Source organism: Electrophorus electricus, chromosome 7, assembly GCF_041902795.1.
Source record: "Electrophorus electricus isolate QZ-2024a chromosome 7, ASM4190279v1, whole genome shotgun sequence".
Classification (NCBI taxonomy): Eukaryota; Metazoa; Chordata; class Actinopteri; order Gymnotiformes; family Gymnotidae; genus Electrophorus; species Electrophorus electricus.
The window spans coordinates 8,390,001-8,403,566 of NC_137503.1; the positions used below are offsets into that span (position 1 = coordinate 8,390,001).

A 13,566-nucleotide genomic window follows, 5' to 3' on the forward strand; every position below is an offset into this window, starting at 1 on the left:
CAACCAATCCATACTATATTTGCTATGCTTCTCCAATCAGTTATGATAATGACGGAACTTCACGTGATGAGGTGAAGGAGAAGTTTTCCCACACTATGGACTTTGTGGAGACCTACCTGCGGGACGTTGTGTGCCAGAGCTTTCCTTTTTCAGACAAAGAGAAAAATAAACTCACCTTTGAGGTGTGTTTTTACATCCACCCACTCTCTCTTGATGCTGGAAATGTCCCCAGGAGACGATGGTCCAACCCATGCTCATCAGCTAACATTCAGCTTCATGGAGCCCCGTCCGCCAATCCTCTCACGTGCTGTGTGTCATAGGTGGTGAACTTGGCGAGGAACCTGATATACTTCGGCTTTTACACCTTCAGTGACTTGCTGCGGCTGACAAAGATTCTGCTGGCCATCCTGGACTGTGTGCACGTCAGCACCTCCTTCACCGTCAAACTGGACAGAGACCCTAGCAAAGGTCAGATGCACTAGAAGTCAAATGTGCAATGCTGAGAGTCTCCGAGCAGTACACACACAAGCCTGTCATATCTCATGCAGGATAAGTATTGGAATTACAGTGGTGTTGGAGTCATAAGTCTCATTAACATTGACTATGCTTTCTTGTGCCTGCGTGTACAGGCAGTAATGTGATACGCTCCATCCATGGGGTGGGTGAGCTGATGACACAGGTGGTGCTGAGAGGCGGAGGTTTCCTGCCAGTCTCCACGCGTGCCTCCCCGGACCAAGATTCAGTCAAAGCCCAAACCGAACCTCAAAAACAGGACATCCTGGTCATGGACACCAAGCTTAAGATCATAGAAATCCTGCAGGTATACAGACATCACTACTAATCAAGATGGACTGCGCATATTACTCAGATTACAGATTACGACAGCAGCTCTGACGTGTACGAAAGAGTCATCCTGTTCCTTATGATTACATGTTCCTGCACTAAATACTGTCCTGTTTGCTGCATCTCTCCTGTGCCATCCCGCCCACCTGTATTTCTAGTTCATTCTGAACGTGCGACTGGATTACCGCATCTCTTGTCTGCTGAGCATCTTTAAGAGCGAGTTTGATGAGAGCAACTCTCAGGCAGAGCCCTCTATTAACCCGGAATCACACACCAGCGTGCAAGGTGGGAGTCTGTGTGCAAGTGGGTTGGGTGCATGTGAGTGTGTGTGTGGTGTGATGAAGCTCTTGCTGTGTTTAGGTGCACTGGACTTTGAGCACATTGAAGAGCAGGCTGAGGGGATTTTTGGAGGAAGGTGAGATTTGTACCTTTGTGTAATCATTACCTTATGTTGTATGGTACACGTACATGAAGCCTGCTGCACATTGGTGTTTCTGAGGGAATGTGTGTGTGTGTGTGTGTGTGTGTGTGTGTGTGTGTGTGTGTGTGTGTAGTGAGGAGAACACTCCACTGGACCTGGATGACCACGGTGGTCGGACATTTCTGAGGGTCCTCCTGCACCTCACCATGCATGATTACCCCCCACTGGTGTCCAGAGCCCTGCACCTACTATTCAGACACTTCAGCCAACGACAGGAAGTCCTGCAGGCCTTCAAACAGGTAACACACACATGCACACACAATTGCAGAGGTGGTATTTATAATGCTTAACTTTCTTTGTATAGATACTGTGAGACCCTCTGGTTGTCTGTAATATTAGTTACTTTTATCAGACCCCCATTATATACTTACAGCAATTACAGGGATGTATATTCAGCTACTGTCTTTGTAATAGAATGTTATTATACAGCATATAAAACGTGAGTATATAATCTTCTGCGTTAGTGTGGTTGCTGTAAGCTGTTGTGGGTGTGCAGGTGCAGCTCCTGGTGACCAGTCAGGATGTGGAGAACTACAAGCAGATTAAGGCAGACCTGGACCAGCTGCGCTCCATTGTGGAGAAGTCTGAGCTGTGGGTCTTCAAGAGGCAGGGGTCAGACTCAGGACTTCACACAGGGGAGGTCATCACCACGGAAACACATCACAAGGTCAAAGCATAGCATGCACCAGGTTAAATATTAGGAAGAGTTTATAGATCCCATGTGCAGTTTGAAGTTATCATCAAGTTATCATCATAGTAAATTTGTATCTAGTTACATGGACTCATGTGGGGAAGTAGAAGTGAGTTGTGTAGAAGAGTGTTTTCCAAGCTGGGGCCCAGGAACCTGAAGGTTGTCCAGGTGTTTGCCCTGTCTCAGCTCCCAGCATACCTGTACAGTACAGCAGAGCCAGAGACTAAAGGCCCGGACTCTCTGGGGTACTGAACACTGGACTGGAAATACTAGTGCAGAAATGAAGACTTCATTTTGCTAAATTACTGACGGCCTTGGAACGTGCCTACCAAGATCAAAGCCAAAATTATGCAAATTTGCAGTGTCCCAGTACATCTAAACGAATATAATCAAACTGCCTCAGTAACATAGATATTTCTTTTTGTGTTTAACAGACTGACTCAATTTCAGACGGATTAGACAAACCCAAAGTGGAGAGCACCAGCAGCTCCAACTACCGCCTGGGGAAGGAGGTTAGATCGGCTTCCTCATGATCGTGTTACATTCTTAAGCTCTGTGAATGTGTACTTACAGCCATGCAGATCTGTGTTTTCAAATTGTGTGTGTGTGTCTGTGTGTGTGTGTGTCTGTGTATGTCTGTGTGAGAGCAGATCTTACTAAGACTAAGCAAGCTCTGTGTGATGGAGTGTCTGTCAGGCAGGAAGAACAAAAAGCAACAGCAGCGTCTCCTCAGGAACATGGGCGCTCACTCGGTGGTCCTGGAGCTGCTGCAGATCCCCTATGAAAAAGTGCGTTTGTGTGGCACATGATGCTGCTGTGCGCTGCTGCTCCTGTGTCTGTGGGCTAGTGACCTGATTTTGTTTAGCACTTTGTGTGGGTGTGTGGTTTTTTTTAGGGAGAGGATGTCTGGATGCAGGAGATTATGACACTGGCTCATCAGTTCCTCCAGAACTTCTGTGCTGGAAACCAGCAGAACCAGACATTGCTGCACAAACACATCAACTTGTTCCTCAACCCTGGGGTAAGATCCCCCACTCATCCTCCTTGCATTACAGCTTCCTTGATATGCACACATATCCTCTAATACAATCAACATATTATAACATAATACATAAATAATCTAGTTTTCGCTCTCTTTCTCTCTGTGGCTATTAGATTTTGGAGGCGGTGACCATGCAGCATATCTTTATGAATAATTTCCAGTTGTGCAGTGAGATTAATGAGAGAGTGGTCCAGCATTTTGTGCACTGCATCGAGACCCATGGCCGAAGTGTCCACTACCTCAAATTTCTGCAGACCATTGTGAAAGCTGAGAATAAGTTCATCAAGAAATGCCAGGACATTGTCATGGCTGAGGTTGGTTGATGCATGGGTTGGTGCATACGTAGGAATTGGGAATTTGTGATACATTCCTGCTAAAAGATTTTTTACAACAAATATAGCATATACTTTGGGTTGTCAGTCATATAGGGTTACCCAGACAAGGTAGTCTTTAGGCTGTATGTGCAGGTGTCCAGCTTTGACTTCCATTTGTCCATTTTATTGTGAGTTGAGCAAGCAATACAACCATATTAACAAGTTTGTTTGGCTGGAAACTGGAAATTTTAGGCCAATCAAGTCAAATCCAAAATACAGGTGGAAGACGCATTATTGATGCCTAAAGGTAACAACCCTACTATCATAAAACATTACAGCTGAACTGTAGAAAAAGGTAACCCTTTTGACTGGCATGTGCATATGTTTGCATTTATTTTTGATAAAGCAGCATATAGTCCAACAGTCTGAGTGCACTAGTAACATCATCTATCAAAAACTAATGCAAATATTTACTCACTTGAAACTTAAAACAGGCAGTTCTTTATTAACTGTTTGTGGAATCCTTCTAAGAAGGGCTGTTTCCATGCCATTTTACTTAATTTTTTAAATAGCTGTGATGTCATATTTTATACAAATACCTTTAGCACATAATGCATGATGTTAACTGTTGTGTGTGAGGCCCTCAACTTTGAAGGACTTTGGCTAAAAGAATCTTCAGTGTTTGTAACTGAGCACAGGAAAGCACTATGGTTTAGTATGTATGTAAAGTCTTCTTGAATTAGTAGTTTTCTAATTCAAAGAAAATGTTGATTGCTAAGCTCATATTTATTTTTACATTTAAAAAAATGCATGAAGTTCAGGCCATTAAAGGTTTTTTGCATTTTTCCGTTGGCCTTACCTCAGTTTCACCTCAGAGATGTCCTATATTGCATTCTGTGCGTCCAGCTTTTTCTTGCCTATTGTAGCCTGAACACTTTTGCACATAATGGATCCATACTGGCCCAGCAGCAGCAATAGACAATCATGGCCAGAATGCTTAAGCATCACCATGAGCAGTTCAGGTGTTCCACTGTCTTGCCCCTGCCTTGCCCCTGCCTTGCCCCTGCCTTGCCCCTGCCTTGCCCCTGCCTTGCCCCTTACCCCTGCATGTTTTCGGTACCCAGGAGTACTGTATAGTGTGTGTGTGTGTGTGTGTGTGTGTGTGTGTGTGTGTGTGTGTGTGTGTGTGTGTGTGTGTGTGTGTGTGTGTGTGGATGGGGGAGGGGGAGGGGGCACTCTGAATTATCCCAGGAAAATAAATCACGTTTCCTTTCCTTGATTTGCCATGTGTGTGTGTGTGAAGCTGGTGACTGCAGGTGAGGACGTCCTTGTGTTCTATAATGACCGTGCGTCATTCCAGACATTGGTTCAGATGATGCGTCTGGAGAGAGAGCGTCTAGATGAGAACAGCGCGCTCAGGTGTGTGTGTGTGTGTGTGTGTGAGAGCAGATCTTACTAAGACTTTCACCAGTTTTAGAGTGCGGTTTGATCTATGTTGGACATTACAGAATTGCTTTATATGTCTAGTAAGGGTATTCCTGTACACATCCATTTTTTGAGCTGCTACAGGTGATTGTGTCCTCCAGGTATCATATCCACCTTGTGGAGTTGCTGGCTGTGTGTACCGAGGGGAAGAATGTCTACACTGAGATCAAATGCAACTCCCTTCTTCCTTTGGACGACATTGTGCGAGTGGTCACACATGAAGACTGCATTCCTGAGGTGTGTGCTTGTGACGGGCAGAAATTTTGCTACTGGTTGTGAATACATGGCCAGTATAGGGTCGGTTGCAGGGAAGTGTGATCTTGTATGAAGTATGAGCTTTTTTTCTCAGGTGAAGATGGCATACGTGAATTTTCTCAATCACTGCTATGTCGATACAGAGGTTGAGATGAAGGAAATCTATACCAGCAATCATATGTGGAAACTGTTTGACAACTTCCTAGTGGACATCTGCAGAGTACGAGGCCAAGCATTTTCTTGTTTAATTCTTTATGGTCTTTTATTTTCAAAGGGATGCAATTATTGTGCATGCTCTGCTCAAAATGAATATACTCCATCTTAAACTGCACCATGTTATTTCTCATCACAAGTGTTTTGACATGAAGCAAGGAACCATGTTGCATATCAGCCAGTGACTATATTTGTAACATCCAGAGTCCATCACCTGTGTGAGCTGCATGACCTCTCCTCTGCTCTTTATAGGTGTGTAACAACACAAGTGACCGCAAGCACGCGGACACGGTTCTGGAGTGCTATGTCACCGAGACCATCATGAGCATCGTCACCACCTTCTTCAGCTCCCCCTTCTCGGACCAGAGCACCAGCCTTCAGGTGAGCCCCAGCAAAGCAGGCCCACAAGGGCTCCCCTGACCTTGCTCTGGAGGCCCTGGGCACTGCGCAGCTGTGCTTCTCCTGCTCTAACTCATATGTAAAGTGTTTCTTGCACCCTCTCACTCTCACTCCCTCTTTCTGTTTCTCAGACCCGTCAGCCGGTGTTTGTGCAACTCTTGCAGGGTGTGTTTCGTGTGTACCACTGTAACTGGTTGGTTCCAAGTCAGAAGGGCAGTGTGGAGGCCTGTATAAAAGTGCTTAGTGACGTGGGTAAGCGCTCATCTCTCAATGTAATGCCATCTTCCCTCCCCAATACACTTTCATCCTTTACTGCAGGATCACCCGCCCACCACCCACAAAAAAATACACTGTATATCTTCTGCAATTCTGCTTTCATGCACCTCACCGTCAAAACTACAAATTGTGCATTGTGTTATCTACAATAAAATAGCCTAGAATGCTTAACACAGAAAACAAGCTTGCCAAGGACTCTTATGTATCTTATTGTGTTTGAGATTGTCTGACTGACAAACAGAAAACATTGCTTCTAACCAACCCAATGGTTTGGTCACTTTTCTGTCATGGAGGGATGTCAAAAGCACTGTCCACTTTTTTAGATACCTAAGATTCAGCTATCTAAGAAGCATTAAAGTCATATCAGGCTTGAACTCTTCAAGCTGCCCTCTTGACCCCTTTACCAACTAAAGTTTTTAGATTATTATCGGCTGATTTCCTGAATCTTATCAATCTGTCACGACAATATTTATCCATATAGTCTCAAGACATCAAGCCTCTACTGAACAAAAATAATCTCGACTCCTTAGTACTTAGAAACTACAGTTTTCAGTCTTCGACATTCAACATTCAGTTTTTGGTAACATATTTGAGAAAGTACTTTCTGTTCAGCTGACTGACTTACCTCAGCATATAATAATGTATTTTTTCAGTCTGTGTGTCAGGACTTGTATTGCAGTGCTTCAGGTATCCTGTCTGTCCTGGTTCTCATAGACCTTGGTGTTGTTTATGATGGTCAACTGTGGGATTTTACTTAACTAGCAGTTAAGTAACAGTGTTAGTCTGGTTCAGTTCCTGCTTAAATGGTCGTGATTACTATGTTGCACTCGGACTCATGACACGGGACCCTGCAGAATCTAGCAAGGCTTGATTCTAGCCCCTTCATTCTGTATCCTACCTGAAATAATTGACATGCGCAACATTTGGTCCCATCAGCATCAGTATGCACATGACAACCAGCTATATCTATCCTTAAATCCTGATTATTACAAGTCTATAGGATCTGTTCTGAGCCAAACAGATGACAATAACTTGGATATTTCAGAATTTCCTGGTATTGATCAAAGATAAGGAAGAGGTTCTGGTTATTGGAAAGAAAGCTCAGAGATTGTATAGTTCATCTAGTTGTTTATTTGGACTCAATTGCTAACAGTGAGAAACTGATATGTGAAGAATCTAGTCTAGATTCATATCTGGCCTACCCAAGAGCTCCATTAATAGGGATTAATAGAGTAGTGGATCACACCAATCCTTGCACTGTTTACCCATCATTTTACTGGTATGTAAATACCTCAGTTTTAAAAAGGTGCTATACAAATCATCATCATCATCATCATTATCATCATCATCCTCCTCCTCCTCCAGGATGATTATTTTAGAGTAGTTACTCTCAGCAAGCAATTTGACAGCTAGATATTTTTACCTGAATGTACTTTTACTGAGCCACAAGAGAGAACAGTGAACTTGGTTTTCACATTTATACTTTAATTACATTTATGAACATTCAAGACAACAATAAAAATTCACATTTAGGCTCTCAATGATCATTTTATCTCTAGCAACACTACTGTTGTAGGCAAAAAACATTGAGAGTTCTGGTGTGTGTGTGTGTGTGTGTGTGTGTGTGTGTGTGTGTGTGTGTGTGTGCTTTCTATCAGCTAAGGGCCGTGCGATAGCCATCCCAGTGGATCTGGACTGTCAGGTGAATAACCTGTTTATAAAGTCAAACAATATTGTGCAGAAAACGGCTCTGAGCTGGAGACTGTCTGTCCGCAATGCAGTGCGGAGAGACTCCACTCCCACCACCTCCCGTGACTACCGAAACATCATTGAGAGACTGCAGGTGAGCCCAAGGCAAACACTTGAGCTTTTGTCCTTCATATTTTTAACAGCTTTCAACAATTTCTAAAAATCATATATAATAACTTAAAAATGTTCATCTTTTGGCAGTGACAATTTTTAACAAGCTTTTTATTCTCTTACTCTTTGTGTGTGTGTGTGTGTGTGTCTAGGACATAGTTTCGGCATTAGAGGAGCGCTTGAGGCCCTTGGTGCAGGCAGAGTTGTCTGTGTTGGTGGATGTTCTCCACCGGCCGGAGCTGCTGTTCCCAGAGCACACTGAGGCGCACCGCAAGTGTGAGAGTGGAGGATTCATCTGCAAGTAGGAGAACATGCCAAACACAATGCCAGTCTTTTTTAAAATACTACTCGCACTCTTAGCTTTTCTGCCAAGCTAAGAGTGTGAGTAATGCACGCCTTTTTACTTATACGCAGCATTACCGTTACTTTTTTGTGTACATTTACACACATCATCTCTGTAATGAAGTAAGAATTTTGCAATATCAGTAATGAGATCTATCCAAGTCGTGGCCTCTGAGAGTCGTGGCCTCTGAGTGTCATGGCCTCTGAGAGGCACTGCTGAAATGGGTGTATCATGATTTTCTGGACAGGTTGATCAAACACACAAAGCAGCTGCTGGAGGAGAATGAGGAGCGCTTGTGCATTAAAGTTCTGCAGACCCTCCGTGAAATGATGACCAAAGACAGAGGCTATGGAGAGAAGGTACAGGAAGAGGAGAGGGGCAAAGAGTAATATCTTTCAGCTAGATCGTAGCTCAGTAAGGGTTAGGGTTACTACAGCAAGTGACTTCAAACGTCCAACCAATACCAGGAGTAGGGACCAGTTCCAGGGGGGTTTTGGAGAGATCTTGCATTTTGTTATGCAGACAACACCTTACACAAGCCCTCTGTCCTTAGACATTGTGTGTTCATCCTCTTCATTTCTAATGAGTGTTTTGTCTGAGCACATTAATAAGGACTTATAGCATGCATTTGTATTGGCCTGTTTATTCTTGGTTTTCGCCTGCTTGTTTTAGGCCTCTGTTTAACCTTATGCCACCAGTAATCAGTGGTTTGCTTGAACATGCTCACCTTTTCACTAACCCAGCTTTCACTTCTCTTTTTCAGCACATGCCATTTGATGATGAGATGGATGTTACTGAGGTTGTTGTCTGTTTTCAAATTCCTTTCTCACTCCTCCTTCGTGTGTTGTTCTCTCATCCCTGTCCTTCTCTCTGTCTAAATGTCTCTGTAGTGGGTCTCTGAGGCAGTGCCTAGTTGGGCCCTTGTGGAACGGTTGGGAATAGAAGTAGTGTTCTTGCACTACAACAGATTTTTTCCCCGCCGTTATATAATAATCTGTTGTAGTTGAGTGTTGACTGCTAATATGAAGTAGTTGTGTTGGTGCTTTGCTGTACTGCAATAGTAATTTTCTGTGCCAGGGTTACTAGTTTACTGTAACTGTGTTTGCTCCCTGAATTCCTCTACTAACTACTAACTACTAACACTTCTTCCTATTGATTTCTCACTAATTTGCCCAGTGAATGCATTGACCTGAATTAATGAGGATATGATGTACACCAAAAGCAATACTGCATCCATCTATTACTGGCTTGTCACTTGGTCACTCACTGATGGATCATAGCTTATAACACGCTGCATGATGCTGTGTGTATGTTGATGATGACTAACTCTGTGTTAGTGTTTTATTTTCCACTTTGCTCACTAACCCTGTGTTAGTGTTGTTTTGTCCACTCTGCTCACACACTCAACAGGTAGATGTGAGTCTGCCACCAGAACAGCTGGAGGATCAGAGGAGGGTAGGTCCCTGTGACCCCTGAGCTCTGGGATTCTCAGCTCCGCACTAACCACACACCTGACGGGCTGCTTTATTAATCCAAACAAACGCTAACACACATCATTTCATTTACGAACAGAATGTTAAAATAGTATTTTGCAGAATAGATAATGGGTATAAATTATCTGTGCCTATATGAAATAGACACACATATGCAACCACATTCATATTTGGACAACATGCCACCGCAGGGAGAGGCTCTGAGGCAGCTGCTTGTGAATCGTTACTATGGTAACTTCAGGAGTGGTGGGAGGAGAGACAGTCTGACAACATTCAGTAACTCCAGCCTTACACCTGTAGGTCCGAACAAGAACCAGTCAGGTATGTGCATGGGCTCATGTTCAAATATCGTACGTTTTATTATCAGTATCGATACAGCATATGCATTAGTTAGACATGCATTAGTAGAATTCATATTTTTATGCCGGCAAAAAATGTCTTCTGACGGTCATCTCTAGGTCAGTGGCATGCTTTTATGTTTGGTGCGTTTGTGTGTGTGTAATTAGGTGCTCTGAGTCGGGCTGAAATGTCTCTAACAGAAGTGCAGTGTCACCTGGATCGTGAGGGGGCATCTGACCTGGTTATTGACCTAATCATGAACACCACCAGTGACCGTGTCTTTCACGAGAGCATCCTGTTGGCTATTGCCCTGCTGGAGGGTGGGAACACAACCATCCAGGTGAGAGCAGACACAGATTGTTTTAGTGTTTAACATGGGTCCCTCTCTAGTATTGATTAGTATTGATCACTTTAGCAATTTTCCTATTTTTTAACCCAGACCTTATTAAAATTCCTGTTTTCCATTATTTATAATCACACACAGCACAGTCTGACCAATAGTTTTAATACTGAGAAACCACTTTGCAAAACCCTGCAAAATCCATTTTGAAACTAACAGTATAGTCATGGAAAAAATGAGCCTTTAAAGTGAAGGTTTAAAGTGCACCACTGAAATGTTTTTAAACGTAGTGAGAATCAGCAGAGGAGCAGTTTGTTCCTTGGTACTAATGCTGTTGACTTTGTAATAAAGCTAAGAGTGTGAGTAGTGTGATTCCGCTATTGATTATAAAATATAGGAAACTACCATTTAACCAAGATGAGGTTTGAAAACTAACAGCCCTGTGTTTTAAGCGCTCTTCGTCTAGATCCCACGCAGAACTGTTTTAAGTGCTCTGTGTCTAGATCCCATGCAGAACTGTTTTAAGTGCTCTGTGTCTAGATCCCACGCAGAACTGTTTTAAGTGCTCTGTGTCTAGATCCCACGCAGAACTGTTTTAAGTGCTCTGTGTCTAGATCCCATGAGGCACTGTGTGCAGAGACATGTACAGTGGTTAGCCAGCATGGCTGTCCTCATCCTCTCTGTTGGTTTGAATACAGCGCTCCTTTTATAAACGTCTCACGGAGGATAAAAAGTCGGAGAAGTTCTTTCGGGTTTTTTATGACCGAATGAAAGCTGCCCAGGTAGAGATCAAAGCCACAGTTACTGTCAACACCAGTGACCTTGGCAACAAGCGCCGTGATGACCACTCAGAACGAGATACTCCTCAGCGGCGGAGAGGTCAGCTCTACGCATCCTAGTCTTTGGCTATGAATGTGATGATGATGATGATGATGATGATGATCAGATATCATGGCTACTGTGTCTGTCTCATGTGATGCCATGTTTTGATGATGGCGATGAAAATGGATTGATGGAAATGAATAATTCGATGATTAATGATTTATTTGATGATTAATGTTTTCTGTGAGCAGGAAAGGATTCTGTAGTAATGGTCACCGACGATGCTCGTGAGCAGCTAATAGAAGCTTCTGTGGTGACGAAAAAGGCGTTTAGCTCATACCGACGGGATGCTGACCCTGAGGAGGCCTATGGCCATGGTGAAGGCGACAGAGGGGGTGGGGACAAAGGGGCGGAGCAGGGAGAGATGAGCTCTGTCATTCTCATCATGCAGCCAATCCTGCGCTTCCTACAGCTGCTGTGTGAAAACCACAACAGAGATCTACAGGTGCGGTTTGTGTGTGGGTGGGGGGGGGGGGTACCTGCAAGTACAATTCAGAATCAGTTGTGTATATTGAGTGCCACTTTTTACACTTCTGCTCACACAGAACTTTCTACGCTGCCAGAACAATAAGAACAACTATAACCTGGTGTGTGAGACGCTGCAGTTCCTCGACTGTATCTGTGGCAGCACTACAGGAGGCCTGGGCCTTCTGGGCCTTTACATAAACCAGCACAATGTGGCACTCATTAATCAGACTGTGGAGAGCCTTACTGAGTACTGTCAAGGGCCATGCCATGATAACCAGGTACACATGCACACACACACACACATTCTCCATCACACCTCTCACCCTCTCCCTATCTCTCTTTCTTCCTCTCTCTCTCTCTATCACTCTCCCTTCCCTTCTCTCTCTCTCTCTCTCTCTCCCCATCTATCTGGTTTTCTGGGCTGTTATAGGCAACCATAGTGCATGAACATAAATGTTTTATTAAACATTTTGCACATCACTGCAGAACTGTATTGCCACCCATGAGTCCAATGGCATAGACATCATCATCGCTCTGATTCTAAATGACATCAACCCACTTGGAAGAAAGAGGATGGACCTGGTGTTGGAGCTGAAGGTAGCCTGCTGAATCCACACATTGCACACAACTACACTTCAGTTTAGGCCTTTGCTGCTGACTTTTGGATGATTGCCACTAGATCTGAGACTACCTGCTTGTTTTGTGATTCTCAACTGATGTATTTGCACTATAAATGACCCTGCTGGATTTGTCTTGCTACTCATTCAGAACAATGCCTCAAAGTTGCTGTTGGCCATTATGGAGAGCCGTCATGATAATGAGAATGCAGAGAGGGTTCTGTACAACATGAGGCCCAAAGAGCTGGTGAGGGAGACCATTCATCCGCACTGGGACATCCGTACGGTCATGCCTGTCACCAAAGATATCTCTGTTGTTTTTGTAACTGTGTGTGTGTGTGTGTGTGTGTGTGTGTGTGTTTGTGCACTAGGTGGAGGTGATAAAGAAGGCTTACCAGCAAGGAGAGGCAGACTTTGATGATGATGAAGAGAATGCAGAGGACCATGCAGCCTCACCACGGAACGTTGGCCATAACATCTACATTCTAGCACATCAGGTACACACACTTACACAAGCAAGCATGCACATCTCCATTTACATATGTCTTAAGTATGCAGAAGTTGGGTGTGTGTTTATAGCTGGCTGGAAACCTCACGCTTCAGGCCCATATGAATCCTTGTTTCATATCTAATGTGGACTTTTCTCCTTTGATCCGTCAGCTGAGTCGCCACAACAAAGAACTGCAGCTGCTGCTAAAACCAAGAGGAGAGGATCAGGCTCTGGAGTTCTACACTAAACATACCGCTCAGATAGAGGTGACGCACTGCTCTGTGTACTCACACATGCACACGAGCACACAAATGCACAGTTTCACAAATACATTTCGAATTTAGATATTTGAATTTCTGAAGACTTTGACCGTTTAGTTTACTTGTTTGTTTTTTACTTGTTTTTCTCTGTGTGCATGCGTGCGTGCGTGCATATGTGCATGCACAGATAGTCCGCCAGGACCGCACTATGGAGCAGATTGTGTTTCCTGTGCCTCATATCTGCTCGTTCCTGACCAGCGAGTCCAAGCTGCGGGTTTACTACAGCACCGAGAGGGATGAGCAGGGCAGCAAGATCAACGACTTCTTCCTGCGCGCCGACGACCTCTACAGCGAGATGAGGTGGCAGAAGAAACTGCGAGGTATGCGGTCACGCACCGTCAGTGGGACGACAGCCCTAAAAAGGAGGGTCTAGCCTGGACTTCACCTCAGCATGGCCAGAGTGGTGCATCAAATG

General features: G+C 44.1%; 1 protein-coding gene across 15 annotated transcripts in view; it reads left to right on the plus strand.

Moving 5' to 3' along the window:
• itpr1a (inositol 1,4,5-trisphosphate receptor, type 1a) overlaps nt 1–13,566 on the plus strand; it is a 30,959-nt gene that overhangs the window by 12,276 nt on the left and 5,117 nt on the right. For 7 of the 15 annotated variants that reach the window (XM_081718487.1, XM_081718494.1, XM_081718480.1 and 4 more), the window contains 30 exons: nt 41–182; nt 321–468; nt 630–820; nt 1,002–1,258; nt 1,398–1,563; nt 1,821–1,991; nt 2,450–2,527; nt 2,666–2,803; nt 2,911–3,036; nt 3,171–3,371; nt 4,675–4,790; nt 4,958–5,093; nt 5,206–5,331; nt 5,577–5,705; nt 5,855–5,975; nt 7,658–7,842; nt 8,012–8,160; nt 8,450–8,561; nt 8,966–9,001; nt 9,613–9,657; nt 9,887–10,016; nt 10,202–10,374; nt 11,073–11,253; nt 11,448–11,701; nt 11,802–12,002; nt 12,211–12,321; nt 12,493–12,588; nt 12,713–12,838; nt 13,002–13,097; nt 13,279–13,471. In XM_081718487.1, the coding sequence (XP_081574613.1) occupies nt 41–182; nt 321–468; nt 630–820; nt 1,002–1,258; nt 1,398–1,563; nt 1,821–1,991; nt 2,450–2,527; nt 2,666–2,803; nt 2,911–3,036; nt 3,171–3,371; nt 4,675–4,790; nt 4,958–5,093; nt 5,206–5,331; nt 5,577–5,705; nt 5,855–5,975; nt 7,658–7,842; nt 8,012–8,160; nt 8,450–8,561; nt 8,966–9,001; nt 9,613–9,657; nt 9,887–10,016; nt 10,202–10,374; nt 11,073–11,253; nt 11,448–11,701; nt 11,802–12,002; nt 12,211–12,321; nt 12,493–12,588; nt 12,713–12,838; nt 13,002–13,097; nt 13,279–13,471 (4,334 nt within the window). Of the gene's footprint in view, nt 1–40; nt 183–320; nt 469–629; nt 821–1,001; nt 1,259–1,397; nt 1,564–1,820; nt 1,992–2,449; nt 2,528–2,665; nt 2,804–2,910; nt 3,037–3,170; nt 3,372–4,674; nt 4,791–4,957; nt 5,094–5,205; nt 5,332–5,576; nt 5,706–5,854; nt 5,976–7,657; nt 7,843–8,011; nt 8,161–8,449; nt 8,562–8,965; nt 9,005–9,612; nt 9,658–9,886; nt 10,017–10,201; nt 10,375–11,072; nt 11,254–11,447; nt 11,702–11,801; nt 12,003–12,210; nt 12,322–12,492; nt 12,589–12,712; nt 12,839–13,001; nt 13,098–13,278; nt 13,472–13,566 lie in introns of all 15 variants that reach the window. The other 8 variants (XM_081718489.1, XM_081718496.1, XM_081718495.1 and 5 more) reach the window with 7 other exon arrangements.